Raw genomic sequence first — 21,962 nt, 5'->3', positions numbered from 1 at the left:
AGGATTATTATTTTCCAATTTACCTGATTATTATTATTATTATCTAAGATTCCATAAAAGTTCCATTCGATTAAGTCAAATATAGTTGATTTTTTATCGCCACGTCGGTACTATTCATTTTTATGGTTTTCCTTGATGTGCCGATATAAAATTCGTTGAACATATAGTTGTATTTGCAACAAAGTATTTTTAGTATTGTAAGCTATATTACGTGTTGGTACGATATCGACGGTAACAAGCCGAACCGATACCAACCAAACAACTCTAATACCGATATTCGTTTTTATGAGTTTCAATCAATATAAAACATGTTTAATTGCTATATTAAGTGCCGATATCATATTGATACTGTAATTAACCAAACCGATATCAAACAAAATTCGAAGCGTGGAGAAAGCCCACTAGTTATCATATCAAAACACATAGATTAATTTAGTTCGGGCAATGGGGAAAGTTAAACGCGAGTAAAGACGTGGAGGTGGCAGGCGGAGAAGTGGCTTGATATCCAGCAGCCACGTTGTCCATGACGCCACGTATCCCCACCCCAAACCCCCTTTATATTTCCATTTCTCGTCAACAACAATAAGTTAACAAAATGCCTGGCCTAACCATCGGAGACTCCCTCCCCAACCTCCAAGTTGACACCACTCATGGCAAGATCAATCTGCATGACTATGTTGGCGACTCATTCACCATCATCTTCTCTCACCCTGGTTCGTCTTTTCCTTTCCCTTTGAAATAACAATTCATATCATATATTTTTCAAGTTGAAAATAGTGCAGGTGACTTCACGCCTGTTTGCACGACCGAGCTGGGGGCGATGGCGGCATACGCTGACAAGTTTGCCCAGAGGGGTGTGAAGCTGTTGGGGTTATCCTGTGATGATGTCCAGTCTCACAAGGAGTGGATCAAAGATATTGAAGCCTATAACGTATGTATATGTATATGTATATGTATATGTATATGTATATGTATACTCATCAATCAAAACCTACCTGTTAATACTATTGTGATGTTGGTGCAGAAGGGAAAGAAGGTGACGTACCCGATCGCTGCTGATCCCAACCGGGAGATCATCAAGCAGCTCAACATGGTGGATCCTGATGAGAAAGATGCTTCTGGACAGAACCTCCCCTCTCGTGCTCTGCACATTGTTGGCCCCGACAAAAAGGTACTATATGATATTGTTTGAAAAGTGTGTATATATATAAATATATATGTTGATGAATGGATCGTGTTGTGTAGATAAAGTTGAGCTTCCTGTATCCTGCGAGCACGGGAAGGAACATGGACGAGGTGGTGAGGGCGCTGGACTCCTTGATCAAGGCTTCCCAGCACAAAATAGCCACTCCGGTCAACTGGAAGGAGGGTGAACCAGTTGTCATCGCTCCCAGCGTCTCCAACGATGAGGCCAGGAAAATGTTTCCCAAGGGCTTTCAGACAGTTGATCTCCCATCCAACAAGGACTATCTTCGTTTTACTAGTGTTTAGACCTAGCTACCTTCAATATAATAATAATAATATGAATAACAAACTTTCTATGCATGCATACGTTTGACTTTATTACTTATATCAACTAAAGTTATGTCTAATGGAAATATTGCCTCATATCTGCTCACATTGTGTGTTCTCTCAAAGTTGCAAATTCTCTTCGATTTTAGGCAGATTGAGATGTTCAAGTTCCCACTTTGGTTAATGCCCAAGTTCGTACTATCCGCATAAACTCAAACCATCCACCCATTCCACCTTCCCATCAAGGAAGCGAAGCGTGGTTCCTCCCCCCCCCCCCCCCCCCCCCCCCTCCCCCCTTTTTTTTCAACAATTCATTTTATTCAATTTATTTATACTAATAAATAAAAATTAAGTTTTTATTGGATTAGAAAAATATGCTAATTAAAAAAACTAGCTTATAAGAGAGTATACAATAATAAAAGGGGGAAATGGATTGTATGGACTGTATCACCTTAGACAAAATTGGTCAATGCCATGCGTAACTTTCAAGTTGGCTCTCATCACCCTCTACTCGATAACTTGGTGTCACTAGTAAGTTTTTTAAGTCTATGTGGCACGTAGATGATGACTTGGAAGCATACGTGGAGAGAGCCTCATTAAATACCCCTTTCCCTCTTTAATCAGTTGCATTTCATCGAACCCAGTTCATTGCGATGTTGGCGATCAAACCCTAGTTCTTTGATCATCGACGATTGCAGGCAAAATTCAAACAACTAAGAGGTAAGGTTTATGTTAGGGTTGATTGCATTGTGATTTTACACACTGATTTAACTTATGGATCGTATAGATGCTATGCTTCGGTAACGGTGGTTGTTTAGATTTCTCTTTTGATCAACCTTAGTATATTGGAGGTAATTCTAAGTTGTTGGTAATGGATTTTGACCATCTCGCATGCTTTGAGCTAGTTGATTATGCACTGGAAACCAACCAGTATGAAAGTAGGGATTTTTATATGTATAGGATGGATGCGGATAATGGTGATTATAAACTGTTTCGTGATGATAAAGATGTGTTGGAATTTGCAATGAAGGCTAAAAATTGGACTGAACCAATCATTGAAGTGTTCGTTCAACATAGCCCAATTATGTCTGAACATAAGACCCACTACTGTTCCCAACCCAGTAAACCACAGGCCCAGTCCAGTTCCCAGCCCATTAAACGACAAGCCCAACCCAAAAAACTAGTACCCAAGCCCAGAAAAAAAGTAGTACATGTGAAAGTGGGTAGGGCATCTGGTAAAAGTTTTACAACTCCTGAAGTCCCTAGATCTGGAAGTACATCAGGTCTAGAACCAAGTGTTAAACAGGTTGTGGAAGAACTAGTACACGAGGCTTCATGGGAATTTGATATAGATAAGGAAACAAATCTTAAAGAGGTTGTGAAAGAACCAGTAAAAAGGTTGTACAGGAACAAGTCTTTGGTCAAGATAGTGATAAAGAAGCTGATTAAGATAGACAGGACAATGAAGACAGTGATTACAATGAAGAGTCCAGTTGTGATGATGATGAGGATGAGGTTTTGGAAGAATTGGTTGGCTTAGATTCAGACAGAGAAGATTTTGAATGGAAACAGTCACAAGATGCAATTAAACAAGCTACCAAGGATGAAGAAGCAGCCACAAAGAGGATACTTGAAGAGTGTATCAAACCTAATGAAAAAGAAGGTAATTTGCATGAATCTAATGATGCAGGTTGTGCACATGTAGAGGGATACAGTAGTTATGAAGAATCAGATGATGATATTGCTACACCAGGTGATAGTGAAGAAGATGATGTTCGAGGTAAAAAGTTTAAAGAAACTGCTCCTAGTGTAAGTGCACACACTAACTGAAAGAAGTTTGTTTGGAAAGTTGGGACAAGGTTTGCTTCAAGGGATTCCTTTAAGGAGACAGTTAGAAGATATGCTGTGTCTAATGGCAGGAATCTTTTCATACAAAGAGTGATAGTAAACAAGAAGGTCGTGTAGTAGTCAAGTGTGTAGCAGGGTGTCCTTTCTATCTATTTTGTTCAATGCACACAGGGAAAGAGTGTTACATGATTAAAAGTGTGAAAAACAATCACACTTGCCAAAGAAAATGTCACACCCTGGCTTTTGCGGAAGCGTGGATTATTTTGGTGTGACTTCTTAATACCATAGCAACAATCATAACAATGCTATATGATAAAACCCAAGATGTTCATCCATTCATTAAGTTAAAAAATACCACAACGACATTGTTTGAAAATGTTGACACATAAAGTAAGTTACAACCATGACATGATTAACAGAGTTCAGAATGACTCATCAAAAGCACGTAAATAAAAACCCAAGTTTAGAATTTTGTATCCCGTCCAGGAAAGGGATCCACCTCCTAAACTCGACGACTCGGATGACATCTTTATTCACTACGCAGCCTTGACACAACGCGTACTCCGCCAGATCCACTAATTTCCTGAAATACATGTAATTTGAAAAATCAACAAAAGTTGAGCGAGTTCATGTGTATGTAAGTTTGTAAAACCTTTAAAAATACGTCTGTAAGTATGAAAATTCCTTGTATGTAGCAATTAAGGAAAAACTGATCACCAATGGGTTGCAAAGCCAATGGTATGTGTGAAAATGGTGCAGGAAGACTCAAACCTAGCAAATTTGTCTCCGGTATGAAGACATAGTCACCACTATGGGCCGCCCCGGCCTCACGGGTGTGGGCTCGCTACACCCAAATAGATCTATCACTCATGTCCCTTGGTCCTACAATGAGGATTAATGGCCTTAAGTGTCATGCCCACCACTCACATTATCGCGTAGTAAAAACCCTCCCTAAGCTAACCATACCATGTAAATAAATGTCTGTAATAATTGTAGCATGTATTTCACCCCCGAAGTATAAAACTGGAAACAGTTAAGAGAAAAGGGGGACATGAACTCACTGAAGTGCGTCTCTTGTAACGTCAATCTCAAACTTGATCAGCTACCCGGCGACCTACAACGTACTAATGTTTATTAGACGAACGGGTCGTGCCTTGGTTTAGGGTTTAATGTTTTGAGTTGCGATACTTTGATATTATACCAAGTTTGTGACTTTTTGTTAAAATAATAATAATTATTTTAACTTAAATTTTGTTTTTAGGAATAATAGTTAGACAACTATTTTCGTATCCACACTTCTCAAGTATTTTATATGTGTATTTCCTTCCCAAGGATGGGGTATTTATACATATACATTTGTAATTCCGAAAAATATATTTTAGTCCCACTTAGAAAAATATATTTAAACTATTTGTCTAAAACATCATAATTCAAAATATATATATTTTTCCCAAAAATATTATATTTTACTTCATAAATTTTCCAAAATAATATTTTGCCAAAAATGTACGTGTAAGAGTATTTTCTTGAATTATTACATAAGTTACGTTTTAGCGTTCCGTATTGCAATAACAATTGCGTAACTTAAATATTTATTCCGTGAGAGTTTTGGTATTACTCTAGAGTTGTAATTCTCATGGTATTCATAAGTTATATTATTTTACCCTAAAAATAATGTAACTAGTTCACAAAATAAACAAATAATCACACAAGAGTTTTAGTATAAAATATATATTCTAAATATATATTTATCAAATTTTATTTACGAAAATCAACATCCGGCACATGGTATTTTTGTAATAAAAATCATGGCGAAGTTTATTTTGAAAACAAGGTTAAAATCATAATTGTAACACTTGTTAGAAAAATATTTTCTAAGTGTTGGATTTTAGAAAAATTTCGCCAGAGTTTCCTTTGTAAATGGAGGTGTCCATGCTTTTAGCATATCATTTTCTTTTAAAAGTTCATCCAAGCAATTCTCAATCAACAATATACAACCCCTACTTACCAATCTTGCCAAAAACAAGCATAAACTATAAACTCATGAACTTGAAAATTTATAAAAGTATGTAGTAACTTACTAGCATACTTAGTAAGTCTTGTTACCTTTTAAAATGCGATTTGTTCTTTAAAAACTTTATTTTTAAAGAGTTTAAGTGTTTACAACTTCCAACCATATTTTCTAAAAATATTTCTTTGTAAACTTTTCTTATTGCAGAAGTGTTTCTACACTTGTTTATCCACCAAAAATGTGACCAGTTTATATAAGATCCAAGTTTTAATGAAACTTATATTTTTCACTTGGTTCTTTTGAAAAACCACTCATGGATCTTTAGATCTACATGATTATAACCTACTTTGATCTTTATTTTTTCAAGAAACCATCCATTCATTCAAGTTCATGGTCTATGAGTGGATGATCCATCATCCTACAACATTCTTGCTTTTTCATCTTGCTAGATCATGTTTTTAATCATGATCTAGCAAGACCATATGATGATCCATCTCAATAACATGAGTAAACAATAACCAACAAGCATCACAACACATGAACATCATGATTTCTTAATCATTTTAACAATACTTCATCACCAAGTTAGTTTATGTTTAAGACTTTGTTTATGGTCTTTAGTGTTTCTTGAGATTTCATCATACTTTAACTATTAACCATCAAAAACATGAAGTAGATGAAGATTCAAGAGACTTACTACTAGCTCAAGGCTAGGGGAGTTCAAGTGATGAAATGTGGTGGTTAATAGAAGATAAGAGAGGTCCTTCAACTTCCGAACACACCGAGCTTAGTTATATGCACTCTATCACCTTTGGATCACTAGAGATTGCATGAAATGAAACTTGAAGATGATGATGATGGTGGTGGTGCTCTCGGCCGAGCAAGAGGGAGAGAGGGAGAGAGGGAGAGTTTTTGGTGTGTTGTTTGAAGTGTGAAGATAAGAATGATGAACTAGTGGTTAAATAACTAATCTCCCAACATCCTTTTATCCACTAGTCCTAATGCCCCCTTAAGTACAAAGCATATCACTTAAAATAATCAAAGAAAATCAAGGGGTGTGAGACCCCATGTAACCGTCCCAAGGGGGGGGGTGTCTTGTTGGGTTTCAACTAGATTGTTAGTGGTTTGGTTGGAATCCAAGTGTTTAATTAGTGTCGTATGAGTGTTAAGTAATATATAGTGTGTTAGGGTGTTAGGGGACCCTAACTAGCTTAGAAAAATGAAAACAATGCTTCTAGTATTATTTTGGTGTTCCGGGTAATGTCCGGTTGTTCGGTTTGATACTGTTCCATTAAAGTGCTTAATTAATCCGTAAGGTGTCTTTTATAATACTTTTTGTGTCACAATTAATTCCCGACACTTAGGAAAGCATACAGGGCCATTCTGCCATATTTTTGCACATTACTAGCATAATTAAATGCTGAATTTTGTTATTAAGTGCAGAATTCTGCATTTAGAGTGTGTTTTAGGCACTTCCCGGCACTATAACTATCACCTGGTGACGCAGTTTTATGGTCCTCACTTCCCTACACTCCCTACTAGTGTAGTACCCTGTCTCTGGCTCACACTGGCCTCAAAAACATTGTCTATCTAGGTGCTGGCATTGTCAACATGTTTTCTGGGTTATCCGCTCAGTGTGCTAACTGTGCTTTGTGCATCAAGTTTGTCACTAGAGTTTGTGTGAAATAAATGAAGTGAAAGTATGAAATGTGATGCATGTGTATGTATGATACATAAATCATAAAGCAGTTTAAATTGTCAGTTGAAATCAAGCACAGTCATTAAGCACAAATTAAATATTAATTAATTGTACGGATACCTGTAATTGTGAGGGTTATCACATTCTCCCCCGTTAAGAAAATTTTGTCCCGAAATTTTTGGTTCTGCTTCTAGCTGCAGGGGTCTTGGGGAATAAATGTGGGTACTTCTCTTTCATACGATCCTCACGTTCCCACGTGAATTCTGGGCCGTGTCGTGCATTCCATCGAACTTTGACGAGTTTGACACTACTCCGATGTGTCTTGTTAATCTTCCAATCAGTAACCTCGACGGGTTCTTCAATAAAGTGGAGCGTCTCGTCGATATGAACTTCGTCAGCAGGAATGACTACTGTTTCTTGTGTTGGACTCTTTTTTCAGGTTTGATACATGGAATGTATCATGAACGCCATTAAGTTCAGCAGGTAGGTCCAACTTGTATGCTACAAGCCCAATCCTTTGCAGAATTCTGTATGGGCCAATGTAACGTGGATTCAACTTCCCACGCTTCCCAAAGCGTGCCACACCCTTCCAGGGTGAAACCTTCAGTAAAACCATATCTCCCACCTCAAATTCCAGAGGTTTCCTTCTTCGGTCCGCATAACACTTTTGTCGATCGCGAGTCGCTTTAATGCGCTCTCGGATCTGTGCAATCTTGTCTGTCGTTTCCTAGACCAATTCCAGACCAACTAGTTGTCTATCACCCGCGTCAGCCCAACGAATCGGTGATCGACATTTGCATCCATAGAGAGCTTCGAACGGTGCGGCTTGAATACTTGCATGGTAGCTGTTATTGTATGAAAATTCAACCAATGGTAGGTGAGTGTCCCAACTTCCACCTAAATCCATTACGCAAGCTCGCAACATGTCTTCTAATGTCTGAATTGTTCGTTCACTCCGTCCGTCTGTTTGCGGGCGAAATGTTGTACTTAGATTCAACTGAGAACCAAATGCTTCTTGAAAGGATTGCCAAATCCTTGACACGAATCTTCCATCTCTATCAGAGATGATTTAGAAAGGCACTCCATGTCATGCAACAATTTCTCTCATATATATCTCAGCTAGTTTACTCGTGTTGTCTTTTTCCCTGATTGGCAAAAAGTGCGCAGATTTCGTTAAACGGTCTACTATCACCCAAATCGTATCGTGGCCCTTGGGCGTCCTTGGCAATTTCGTTATGAAGTCCATTGAAATCTGTTCCCATTTCCATTTGGGTATTTCAAGTTGCCGCAGAAGACCAGAACGCTTCTGGTATTCGGCTTTCACTTTGGCGCAAGTTAAACATTTACCAACGTATACCGCAACATCGTCTTTCATTCTCGGCCACCAATAAAAATCCTTGAGGCCTTGATACATTTTATCCACTCCTGGATGAATCGAGTATCGCGACTTGTGGGCTTCATCAAAAATAACCTTCCTCAAACCACCAAACAAAGGAACCCAAGTTAATATGCCCCTTGTGGGCTTCATCAAATACGTGGAGAGAGCCTCATTAAATACCCCTTTCCCTAAGTTAATATGCCTTAAATACCAAACCTTTTTCTACTGATCTAATATGATAAATAAATTATTTGAGCCATCTGGAATTATAAAAATATCAGCTTTCTTTTAAAAACCCGGAAATGGCTCCAAATCGCATTTTTAAGCGTTTTTAACGCATAGTATGTAATAAAAATATTTTAAACATATAAGGTTAGATACCTACTTATATATTCAGTAAATTATTATGTTTTAACAGTAAGCAAAAGTTTTAAACTCAGATTTCCAATTTTGACCTTTTAGGCTTATGTGAAATTACCAAAATGCCCCTACGGTGCATAGTATGGTTATAATTAATAAATTTCACATATATATGACACCCTACTGTTATAACTTATTAAATTAAGTATATGTACTAAATAAATCAGACCTGTAACTCAGATTACCATTTAAACTCTTTTATAGCCTTTTAAATGACCAAAATGCCCTTACGGGGCATAGTTTGGATTTAAAATCATTTTGGGCATAATAGGAGATATCTTACTGATGTCACAATATATTTAAGGCATATTAACTTAGGGAACTTGTATATGATTCATATGGTTACTCGTTACGCACTCTTCGCGTTCGGATCGGCTTATGTGACTAGTTTACATATATTAGCCAAAACGGGTCAAACCATGTCATTTTTGTCTCAAAATCCAGAATGTGTTTAAGTTACCCATATTAAACAAGCATGCAAGCTTGTCGGGTTAAAACCACATTCTAAACCGTTCTTCGCCTTTCATGCGATTGAACCATATCTTCTTTAAAACTAACCGGTCTAAGCTTAGGCTTAATTAAAGACCCGTTAGAAATCTAATAGGTTATTATAAACCTTCGTTCCAGAATAGGAGACCCGATAAAAGCTACGTGCACTTGCTTATTGTGAATTATACTTGCAAAGGTAAATACTTTTAACTTATTTTCCCTATACTGCTTGGGGTACGGTATATAAAATACCGCGTGGTCGGGCATTGAAATGACCCGTTAAAATTGTTTTGTTTGCTTAAAGCCTTTGGGGGGTTAATGACCATGTCCTGGATATCCTTGGCATCATTTTACGAAATGGCCACGACCTAAGCATGCGGGTGTAGGCGTACACCCGTTGTGCATAAATAAATATTAAGGTATAATCACCGGTTTTGGGTTAAACTGCTGCGGGATTATATCATGTGGTGTGTCTATTGATCTTTAACCCGGTGTAGACCCGGGCTACTGAACGCATAAGAAACATGTAAATCTTTTACAAGTTTATATTCAAATAATTATCCCAAGTTATAAAAATCTTTTGTGCCATGTGCATTTAAATCAATTTTAAACATTTTCAAAATGAATCAGTTAAATTGTATTTTCCAGTGTAAACTGACGTATTTTCCCAAAAAGGTTAAGTGCAGATACTACTCGTAATAGGCCGGCCTCTCCTTAGCATCAATACGAGTCTCGCAAGCTTGGATGCATTACGTCTGTTGAACTATGTTTCCTCTTTACTTTTGATCCGCCTGTGGATCTGTTTCAACTATTGTGATACTTAATATTACAATTCATTTGGTTGAAATAAATCTATCTTTTGCTTCCGCTGTGCATTTAAATATTGTGTTGTTTGACTATGATGATATCAACTACGTCACGATGCTCCCCACCGGGCCCACCGGAAATACGTGGAAATATCGGGGTATGACAGGTTGGTATCAGAGCCAACATTGAGTGAATTAAACACTAGCCTTTTGTGCTCAATCTCAGTGCACAAATTGCACATTCCTCGAGTTCCGAGTCTACACAAAGAACATAGGACAAATTCTGTTTTTGTTTTATATTTGTCTTTGGTTATATATTCTTGTTTGTTATCTTCATTTATGTTAACAGGTTCAAAGATGCCGCCACGACACAGAGGAGGAAGAGGCAAGGCCCCAGTGATGGGCCATGACCACGAAGCCGGGCCTTCTCACCGGCGTACACCCTCAATCACTATGGGCACAAGTCCTCAGGAGCCCTGGAGGACGTATATTGAACCCGGGAGGCGATCTGTCTCCCTAAGCTCCTCACCATGCTACCTACACTCATTTGGGCCACAGTCTGAAAACGAGCCCAACAACCCCCAAGCATCCTTCATACCTCTATAGCGATCAAACTCGCACCATTCATTCGGCGACCCCACTCCCGCCTTTCAGAGCCGGTTCAACCCGGCTAATTACATTCAAGAACTCGTGGGTTTCAACCCACTAGGACCCGAAGATCACTTTTCGGGTGACAACGACATGGACGAGGACACGGATCCCGTCGAACCAGCAACCGGGACCCCGAACCATCCCATCGAGATCTCTGATGAGTCCTCGTTTCATAGATCGCCTTACCGCGGTCCGGATAGCTACCAGGAGAGGTTCAACCAGTGGGACTGGTATTTTGCACCCTCTGAACACTCGTTTCCGTACCAGCAGCAACAGGATCCTTCCGAGGATTCCCGATTTGTGGCAGTCACTCCGCCACCACCACCACCACCAGTGGAGCAGCCGCTTCCGGAACCGCCGAGGCGGAGAAGATCAAACGCGCGGATGTACGTGCGAGGAGGAGTCCGCATCAGCACTCCTCAGCCCTCGAGTGGCAGCCACTATCTGCCACTTCAAAAAGAAGACCCACAGATGGGGGGGACCATCAAACCCTGTCTTGGAGGCAAACTCTGCGCCTGTGGTGCCACCATTGGGTTTTGATAACCCAATCCCTGCATATGCCGGTTCCGCGGCCTATAACTCGTTCGAGCTACCGGGCCACAACAGCTACAACTATGCCAATGTGGACCCGTACTAGGAGGCGTGGGACTACAATGCTCGTCACCCTGAAGGGCCCTATGGTGGTCCTTGGACCACCGGGTACCCACCTTACGTGTACCAGCACCCGCCACCTCCTCAACCTCTGTATCGGCAGCCGCCGCAGCCGCAGCTGATCCCACCAGAACGCCAACAAGAGGTTCTCGATAGGTTGAACCAAGTTGAGCAGGAAGTTCAGGAAGACTGCAGGGAACGTCAAGGCTTCTTCAAGGGTCTGTCAGACCTGCTCAAGGGGAAGTCCAAAAGAAGGGGTCATTAAAGACCTTTGTTTATTTATTTTATTTAGTTGTAATCAAGTCCCTGCGTGGACTTTTGTTTCATTACTCAGCCCCTGCGTGGGCTTGTCTTTTGGTACTCTGCCCTTGTGTGGGCATGTCTTTCTGTTAACCCCTGCGTGGGTATGTTTATTTGTTTCGCCCCTGCAAGGGCATGTTATTTTGTAGAAGTCCCGTTTAGGGCAAAAGTTGTACATGTTTAAATTATTAATGAGATGGTTTAATTTAAAATTTCATTTTGTTTGTTATTAATTATGTGCATGAACATGAAACATAAAATAAATGAAAATAACATTCCTATTTAAAAGATCTACCATTATACTAAAATGGTAAAATCTAAAGAGGACAAGACCTGGCCATGTGTCATCATAAGACAGGGCCAAGATGGTAGTTCCATGATTAGATTCAGATCCACATTAACATCTCAATTTAGGATTGTTCTGCGTTAAATATTAAAAGAATCTTAAAGGTAAAACCTAGTCTATATGTCGTTGCAGACATGGCCAAGATGGTAGAACCTACACAAAAGATTCCAATTCTTGTTAACATCTAAAAGAATGTTAACATTCATGACAAACTGTGATGCGATAAAATCACATAGGTCATCTTTTAATTGGGTTATTTTAAACTCCCTTAATTATATAAGCATCCCTTAAGGATGAAGTGCCTACGGGCTATAACTAATGTCCTTTGGACTAAAGACAGTAGTAGCCTATAACTCCCTGTCTAGAAAAAGGCAATGAACTTTGATTAAAGCCTTAATACCTTGACTCTGTAAAGGTCTTGATTTATAAATTGAATTTGTCTGTATGAATATGCCCTTTTGTGCTATTATTAAATTATACTATAGGATTGTAATAAAGGTCCCGAGAAAAATTTAAATAATTAACAAATTAACAAAAATGGTTGTTAAAACCATGGTTAATAAATCATAAAATACTGTAAAAGCTTCTAAATAAAACCTTGCCCATTATTTCTATATGTAGAAATTGAAGCTACATGGCTGGGTCGGATGAGGTGAATAGTCATCCGGTGGAAAACCACGAGAATGCTAGGATACAGATGACCGGTGCAGAACTGCAAGCACTAGTCGATAATGCTATTACAAAGGCTTTAGAGCGGCAGTATAATGAGTCTAGCGGGACTCAAAGTAGAACCCTATCTACACCGCATTCAAAGCCTAAGACTCATTCTGAGGCTCACAGCAAGCCACCATCTAAGAAAAATGAGTCAAAGAAAGATGATGATCGACACTCCTCAAACCAAAACAGTGTTCCACCCAAGAAGATAGTGTTTGATGATGCACCACGTGCCAAGTCCTGTACATATAAATACTTTGTGTCTTGCAAACCCCGGGATTTCACTGGGGAGAAAGGGGCAGTGGATTGCATGACCAGGTTGGATGTGTAACACCCCGTGTTTTCGAATGTCAAAGTCAAAGTCAAAGTCCAAGTCAACTTTGACTTCTTTGACTGTTAATGTTTCTTTTTACTTTTTGTATTATGTGGAGTAAGTGTTGTCTAAATAAAATGATCGAATGTTTAATCAATGCGACCGATTTACGACTGTGAATAGTAGGAAGTAACAATGCGATAAAGTTAATCAATCGAGTAATCAAATCAATCATCGAACTCGAACCTCGAATTATGCGAATTTTGGTATTGCTATATGTGTGTGTGTGCCTTATGTGTTACTTGTGCATGTTTACTTTATGTTTTGTGTGGTATTCAATCGAATCAATAGAAACTCGAATCGAAACTCGAAAAGCAATCAAACACAATCGAAACCGACATCGAAACGTGACTTATAGATGATTGTATGTTAGATATAGTGGTTGGGACTGAAAGTAATTTGACTAGGAACTCTATCGTATTCGTATCATCGTCCATCGAAATCGAAATATCGAAAACCGTCGCGAAACACTCGAAAAGGGTCGCTGATCGAACAGGAAGCATCCTGATCGAACAGGCCAGCCGATCGAACAGGCTGTTCGATCGAGCAGGCCATTCGATCGGAGATCCTGGCCGATCGGCTGACACTTTCCTCTTTTGGAGACTATAAATAGCCCTGTCATTGTCACTCTTTCTACTTTTGGAAAGCTCTGACTGAACCAGCCCTTATTCTTCACCTTTTCTCAGATTCCTCTCAACTCTGGTAAGTTTTCACTCTAATTCTTGTACGTTTTTTTATCATTACACGATTCTACACCTTTCTATCTTTCGAAACTTGATTTCTAACCGTGAAATCATCAAGATCTAAGTGTTCTTGGGTGATGTCATCATGGTGTTCTTAAAGAACATCATACTTTGGCCTCATTCAACCGTGAATAGCTTAGATCTAACCGATTTCCACATAAACCAACTAGGATTTGTAAGAATCTTAACATTTTCATGGAAGGATTTCCAACTTTCTTTCAACTCTTTTATACTCAAAACCTTAAAACCGATAGAAACGAAACTCGAACCAACTAACTAATCATTCTAACAGTCAAGAGGTTCAAGATTCGGATTCTATCTACGAGGTTCACCGATTTCGGGTTAAACATCAAACTACCGTTCCGAACAGTTCGCCAGCCGGACTTGGGTGATTCCTGTCCGAACCGGTGAAGCAAGTAAGAACCCACGTTCTACGGTTTAACTCGCTGTCAAAATACCTTAAAATCATGACAAATAATCAAACAGCCAAGTGTTAAACGAAAGGCCGACCAGGTCAGAAAGGCTGGCCGAACGGCTAGGCTGTTCGAACGAACAGCCCAGCCGATCGGACACACCAGCCGATCGGCCGGGCCAGCCGATCGGCTAGCACATGGTTCCACACTTTTCACTTTTCAAACTTCATGAAGTATGCTATTGACGAGGTGATGTTCGATCGAATATGCTAATCGATCTGTAAACATTACTCTTCGGATCATGAGATACTATGCTTCAACACTTAATCGATTTGCAACTCGTTCGTAGTATGGAATGCCAGCCGATCGAACAGGCTGTTCGATCGAGTGACATCCTGCTGAGAACTATTTCTGAAGTTCCTAACCGATCGGTTAAGCCGGCCGATCGAACAGACCGTTCGATCGATCGACCTCAAAGGTAAGAACACTTCAGTGTTCTCAAATACTACAACGAAAACTTCAAAAGTTCAAACCATCATACACAAGCACATCCGAGGAAGAAACAATCCACTCGAATGGTCCAGCCGATCGAGCCTACCGGCCGATCGAACAGGACTGTTCAAACAGACTTTCAAGCCGAACGAACAGCCCGTTCGATCGAACCTGCCGTTCGATCGGCCAGGCTATTCGATCCATTTACACTTGTTAGCATTCCCGCGTTACTCATTATTGTGCTATCGAACTATTCAGGCTAACCCTACTCTCAGCGATCCCTTCAATCCATAATCAATCACTGTGAGTATACTCGAACCCTTTTTGCTTTAGCACTTTTGGGTGTTACATACGTTACTTATCAAAATTACAATCGAACACACTATTCAAACTATTTGAACGCTAACCCACTGCATGTATTACATGACTAAATGTATGCTTGTTGTTATGTTTACACGTGGAATGCTGTCTACCCGCCTTAGCAACGTAGTACTATAGTTTGGACTCAGCACCCGTTCACACGGGGGTTGTTAAGGACAATTACTTGCATGGATTACGGTGGTAATCATGTATTGCGAACTGTCTCGGACAGTCAACCCGCAGTCGTTGGTATCGATAGGTCCATGTCTATAATTAACATGCATCATTTCCCTCTGTGTACGTGCTGGTTATGCGTAAACTATTCGAACTCTATATGCTATTATTAAACTTGTATGCTCACCTTTACATTTTATGTATTGACTTTATTTTAACGTATGTGACAGGTGTTTAAGATATTTGCTTGCTAGGGAAGTGAAGCTAGAATAAAGCTTTAGAGGCCCCCAACAAATAGTTGTCTGTCAGGAACAAGCAACTAGGGCATAGTTGTCTGTAGATCTTGTCAGGCTGGGTCTTAGAAGCATTGAACAATATTTATTTATGTTAAATCTGAGTTGTCGGAGCAGAACTACTTGTTTAGATGTTATCTGTAATAATGTATTTGTTTATTCGGGATACGGTATGGGACGTATCATTAACTGGATTATATAGATAGTTGTTATGGAAACTTCTGAACAATCTGTTTCGCTCAGTGCCATGCCCCGATGATTCCGCCATCGGTTGGGGTGTGACAGATTGGTATCAGAGCCGTAGCTATAGGGAATTAGGTAAGACACGACCTAGTCCGGGTCGCTGTCATAGAGACCTAGACTATAGTTAGGAACCAATAGACCAAGCTTATGTGCTCTATTCTGCAATTATTCGCTATCACTGCACTCGAATTTTCAATTAAAGTTAAGCGATTTGGTCAGGAATAGGTGTGAAAGATGCAAACTCCCGACTAGATTGCCTGACTAATGTTGATTTTATCAATTTATCAATGATTTTCTCATTCCTTTCGATAACAAACGAGGAGAATTATACCAAATCAGGAGTGAAATCCATATTTTGATGAATAATTTCCTCAAGTTTCCTGAAAACAAGGAAGAAATTGCTAAGTCAGGGGTGAAACCCTAACCTTGGCAATTTATTCCGGACATGTTTTTATCTCACCAAAGCTTCGACGGACTCTAACGACCTGAACTCACAAGTATGACCTAGGGAATGCGTGTTCAATGCCCAAGAATCGAGGCAGAAGCACGAACCTGAAAGTCGAAATATGACGACAAGTCTAATGTGAATAGTCGAATCGCTTTGGGTAGGCGATGTCTAGTAGCCGCAGACAATCCAGTTCCCGATTTTTGAGTTTTTGAGTTGGCAGTTGTCACTCTGATGACTCATTGATTTTATGAGTTTATGTGTGCTTTATCTGTTTATGTGTTTATATTTTGGATATTATTCGATTTTTGCTGCCATTTCGATCAACACACACGACTCGTATCACTATCCTATATCAATATGATGACAAGTTGCTATGGTTCTAGACGATACTATGCTACGAAATACAGTTATACTATACTATTCGACACGCTACATGATTATATGATGCTACTCGATATAGTATACGCGACCAATATATACGAACGACACGCGAGCTTTGAATGATAGGATCTTGAGGCAGTCAGAATACTCTGTGTGCTTATAGGAGAACTGCGTGCCTAACTGCCTCTGTGATTAAATGCCTATGTGTGCTTCTGTGTTTATGTGACTCTGTGCTCTACGTGCCTATGTGCTTCTGTGATTACGTGAACCTGTGGTTATGTGCTTATGTGTTTATGTGATATGTGTTTCGACGTGTTCCTAAGCTTTAGTAGTCTAGACGTGTGAGGTGAGATTCGCTTTCGTTGTGTTGAGTCCTCTGACGATGTCTGTTGCAGACCATGTCGTCGTCTGGATCCCGACACCACCTGACTCGTCAGGAGAAGAGAGACAAGCGTCTCGCCGCCATCGTCGCCAAAAGCGTAGCAAAGGCTGTGAGCAACATTTATGAGAACGCCAGCAAGTCGTCTGAAGAATCGCAAACAGACGCTCCCAAAGATGCCAACAAGGCTGCTTTCAGCTTCAAGCAGTTCAAAGCATGCGGACCCAAAGAGTTCACCGGAGAAGATGGCCCTACCGCCATGTTTCACTGGTTCGACTCAGTCGAAGACACTCTGTGATAAAGCGGATGTCCTGAAAATCTCCGCACTCTCAACGCAACAGGCGTCTTCCAGTCCCGTGCTCTAGACTGGTGGACGGCCGAACGAAACAAGCGCGGAAATGATGCAGCTTACGAGCTAACATGGGAGGAGTTGAATGCAATTATGATCGACGAATTCTGCCCTCCTCATGAACGCCAAAAGCTGGAGGACGAGTTTTGGACCATCAAGCAGAAGGATGGAGACAACGCTGCTCTCACTGCTCGCTTCAAGCAGCTTAGCATCATATGTCCCGATCAGGTCAAGACCCCAGATCAAACCATCAAGAAGTACATTCGAGCTCTGCCCGATTGTGTAGCCGACTTTGTTCACGCCGCCAAGCCAGCAACGATTGAAGAGACTTACCTACTCGCCGCTAAGATCAATGACAAGCGAGTGAAGTCTGGCTTTTGGGATAAACATACCAAGTCAATGCACCAAGCCACCACCGCAGCACCCACCGACTCATCTGCTTAATCCTCCAAGTCATCAAGAAGAAGGAAGAAGAACAACAACAACAGCTCCAACAACAAGAGTTGTGCTGCTGCAACAACTGCTGCTCCTCTACAAGCTGTACCAGCTGAGCAGCAACAGCACCACCGCTCAGCTCCAGTGATCAATGCACCGCCAGCGAAGCGTGCATACACAGGCCCTCACCCGCTCTGCCCGACATGCTCGTATCATCATCCAGTGGGTCTAGCCTGTCATTTTTGCGCTCACTACAACCTTTACGGTCATTTCACTGCGAACTGTCGTTTTGGTCCCTGTCAAGCCCCAGTGCAAGCTACTGTCCACCAAGCTCTACTCCCCGCTGTAACACCCCGACCACGTAAAACGAAAAACCGTGGCGGAAACGCCAGGGAGTGTTGTAACAGAATTATTGTTTCAAACCATGGATACGAAGAGTTTCATTTCATTAAATATTAAACATTGTTTTAAAGTTAAACAAGCAAATCAAACATAGACTAATATCATTATTAAATCACTAAGGCCTCGTCCGGTCCTAAGTGAGCATGCTTCCTATTCACAATCAACACTAAGCAACTTCACCTGAAACATATGTAAAAACAAAGTCAGCAAAGAAATGCTGGCGAGTACATAGGTTTTGTGAGAGTGTCAGATTCATGGCTCGTTTATACGTTGGAATAAATTGTGCAACCTTGTTAATTGTCATTAGAAAACCTTGTTTTATAAAATGTTTGTATCGTAAAATGAATAACCGAATCAAAATAGTTTGGTTATAATTTGTAAACCTCGAAGCCATGAATCTTTACCCAAAACATTTGTTTTTCGTAAACCAAATCGTAAATCATTTTCGTAATAAAATTCGTATAGTTTATATCGTTTCGAAAACCTCGTTTGTGTGACATCACTTCCAATTGTTTACCCAGATCGTTTAATTCGTTAAACATCTCTTTAGTCGTTTAAATCATTCTCGTTTTAGATCGTGAAACTACTTTTGGTCGTCTCGCTAATAACATTCAAACCTGTGTGACTCGTTTATTGTTCAACTCGTTTTCGCATTAACAAACCTCCAAAGGGTAAGTTAACAGTCATCAGATTCGGTCGTTACCCACCTAACCCACACATAACCATGGGTCCGGTCTGATAACGGGATTTGTCGGATCCTATGGTACCATAACCTAATACTGGTCGGTTTGGCCGAAATTAATGAATGTCATTAGTTATGTAATTACAACCAACAAGCTCGTTCACATTATCGAAATCGTTATTAGTTTGATATAAACCATCTTACTCGTTGTGAAACCATCGTTAAAACATCGAAATCGTTTTGATACATATGAATCACCCCAAAACAATTGAAAATAGTAAAATAGGGGAACTATGTACTCACCTTTGGGTGCGTTTTTATATGCTAACACAATCCCTCAAATTATTTATTTGTCCTAAATTAAATAAGAATGATTTAATAAACAAAATTCATAAAAATGACGAAGTTTCTCCGATACTTAGAATTTTCACATAACCTTGAGATTCCTTGAAAAGTTATTATTTTTGATTATTTTGGTATATTCGCGTATATGTACTCAAGCGTAAAACAAATAATCTTGTCAAGTATTATCATGTCATCATACACATATTATAAAACACATAGCACATTGTAACATATAAAATTTTCTCATGAACAACCCATTATAGTTATGTCGAAAAACACTTATTTTAGCGTTTCGGTAACTTTTTTTGAGCGTCGGAAGTCACGTATGACTAACCAAACACCAAGTAAACTTAATATAAGTTAAAATACTTATTTTTATACTAAAAATATCAGTTTGGTTACTGATCTAAAACAGTTTAATAAAAATCCTTTGAAAAGGCGATTTTTAACCGTTTTACCGCATAGTTTTGCATCAAACGTTACCCGAACCATCCTAATCGAAACGACTTAAAATTTTAACATAACCCATGTTATTTACTGAATAAAATAATGATTTTACTCATGATAGTGCAGGTCTTAAATACAGCATTTAGATCATGCAAATTTCGCATATTTTACCGTTTTTTAAGCTATATGTACAACATGTAAAGCTACCAACCTTATGTCAAAGTTTCATGCCATTATAATACATCAAATAAAGTTATTTTTAGTGTTTATAACCTGATCTAAAACAGTTTTTGCCAAACAACCCCTTTTTATCATTTCTTGAGCTTTAAACCCACATGTATCTTCGTGTACAAGTGCCTAAAGCACACTAACATAGCATCACATTTTATATGGGTTCAGATGCATCAAATATGAGATTTATTTATGTTATTTGCTGATGTACTTGGTCATCGAACATATCATACATGAATCACCAAATACTTGCATTTTTTTCCATTATTTAAGAACAAGCAACAATATAAACGAGTATTTAACAACAACCAAACTCAAAACTCATACACACACACACATATATATACGTATATGTATGGTTATACATGTATATATACACCACCATATTTTTTGTAACCAAGACCCATTTCATTTTTAGATTTCAAGTTTAGTGAAAATCCCAAGATTCAAGAGAAACTTTAAATCATCTAAGAACAACTATGAATCAATGGTATGATTTAAACATAAGTGTTATACCTTCAAGATTCAAGTAGGTTGTGGGATGATAGGAAGCTTGTATTCACTTGACAACACCTTGGGAACACCCTTAGATCTTCACACTAACTTGAAGTTTACTAGAAAGGGTGTTGAATCTTCAAGAACAAGACTTGAAGATATGAAGAAGATTAAGATAGAGAGAGGGAGAGATGGGGACGGTTTTGGGAGGGAGAGAGGGAAGTGAAGATGGAGTGATGGAATGGTGGTATTTATAGACTTTCCATATAGCATATTCCTAGCATATTCCTGGCATATTCCTGGCATATTCCTGGCATATTCCTGGGTTTGCTGCGTTGTCTGCGTTTTGCAGTGTAAGAACTGTGTCGCGTAGGAACACACGGTACGCGCTTAAACTTGAAAAATAACGTTTTTAAGCGTTTTAATTTATTTTTCAACACGAACCTGATTAAAATAAAATTTTAATCATAACAGAATATTTGTGGGATTAAATATTATTCGGGCAGCCACCAACGTTCGTTTCGCAGTTTTGTCGTAATTAGTTCTTTAGTTCAAATAAATATGTTTTCGCCATACCGAATCCTTCGAAACTTATTTCTAAGTTATGTAACGGATATTTAGGGTATGTTTGGCTTACGTCACAGTTCCGGAGTGTTCGCGTTAAACTGATTGCGTTTAAGCACCAGTTTGCGTATAACCTTCCAGAAAGTGATTTAAAGCTTGAAGTCGAAATCGAATCAAATTGTAAAATCATCAAACACAAGAACACATATAATAACACCAAAGCATATTGTTTTATTGATAACCAACATTGTTTTACATTACACGGTGCTTACAGAACATAGTTGTCACAGTCTCCCCTAATTTAGGAAATTTCGTCCTGAAATTTTATTTAGAGGAAACTTGTGAAACTTGAAACATGAAGTCGAAAAGATAAAACAACACCGGTTAGGGTTCTGAACTTCTAGTAACTTTAGATAAAATTATGCTTGCAAGGCAAGGGGGACACTTATATACAAGTATATGAAGCGTCATTGGTGCGTCCACCGTACCTTCATTACATTATTCACATTTCGTTATTGTTGTCACTATTGGTTCTTACACATGATAAATCTTACTGTGGTTTCCGTGAACTGAATTTTTATAATTATGTACGCGTCCATAATTACGTAATTCCTTGCATAGTCCACATAGTGCATTTAATAATGTGTAGGGGAAAACCAAATGAATGAACCTGTGATGAGTGTGACTGGGCCACCAGAGGGTCCTTTCAGCTGCATCATCACATGCCACTCTTAACCAGATTCTGAATCAATCTTTAACTAGACCACTCAAGGGTCTATTTTCGAATCATGGAATGGTACTATATAATCCAAGGGTCTTAACTACCACATAGAAACCCATTAAGGATTTAAGATAGTATCTTTTGAATATCCTATTATGAATCCCTCA

General features: G+C 39.2%; 1 protein-coding gene and 1 long non-coding RNA gene across 3 annotated transcripts; one reads left to right on the top strand and one right to left on the bottom strand.

Annotated features, from left to right (window-relative positions):
* Positions 1-565: 565 nt before the first annotated feature.
* On the top strand, positions 566-1,618 carry LOC110868247 (1-Cys peroxiredoxin PER1). 2 transcript variants are annotated; one of them, XM_022117371.2, is made up of 4 exons: positions 566-713; positions 783-931; positions 1,028-1,171; positions 1,246-1,618. In XM_022117371.2, the coding sequence occupies exons 1-4, from the start codon at positions 596-598 to the stop codon at positions 1,489-1,491; spliced, it is 657 nt and encodes a 218-aa protein (XP_021973063.1). In that variant the 5' UTR covers positions 566-595; the 3' UTR covers positions 1,492-1,618. The 2 variants fall into 2 exon arrangements, with proteins under 2 accessions (XP_021973063.1, XP_021973062.1); XM_022117370.2 differs by having other exon boundaries at positions 1,025-1,171; positions 1,246-1,608.
* Positions 1,619-18,346: 16,728 nt separating this feature from the next.
* Positions 18,347-20,709, bottom strand: LOC118480320. The gene is made up of 3 exons (XR_004861872.1): positions 20,532-20,709; positions 19,296-19,347; positions 18,347-18,490 (listed from the first exon to the last, which is right to left on the bottom strand). It is a non-coding gene; the product is annotated as an uncharacterized LOC118480320 (long non-coding RNA).
* Positions 20,710-21,962: the final 1,253 nt, after the last annotated feature.

Source organism: Helianthus annuus, chromosome 7 (genome assembly GCF_002127325.2).
Source record: "Helianthus annuus cultivar XRQ/B chromosome 7, HanXRQr2.0-SUNRISE, whole genome shotgun sequence".
In the NCBI taxonomy this organism is placed as follows: domain Eukaryota; kingdom Viridiplantae; phylum Streptophyta; class Magnoliopsida; order Asterales; family Asteraceae; genus Helianthus; species Helianthus annuus.
Note: the sequence above shows the minus strand (reverse complement) of the source record. Positions and strands in the feature narration are given on the sequence as shown.

Bases quoted from the DNA above. Each gene is read 5' to 3' on its own strand.
- LOC110868247 (XM_022117370.2), top strand. From the start codon at position 596: ATGCCTGGCCTAACCATCGGAGACTCCCTCCCCAACCTCCAAGTTGAC. The intron at 932-1,024 runs GTATGTATATGT...ATGTTGGTGCAG, and splicing joins AAGATATTGAAGCCTATAAC to AAGGGAAAGAAGGTGACGTA. The intron at 1,172-1,245 runs GTACTATATGAT...CGTGTTGTGTAG, and splicing joins TTGTTGGCCCCGACAAAAAG to ATAAAGTTGAGCTTCCTGTA.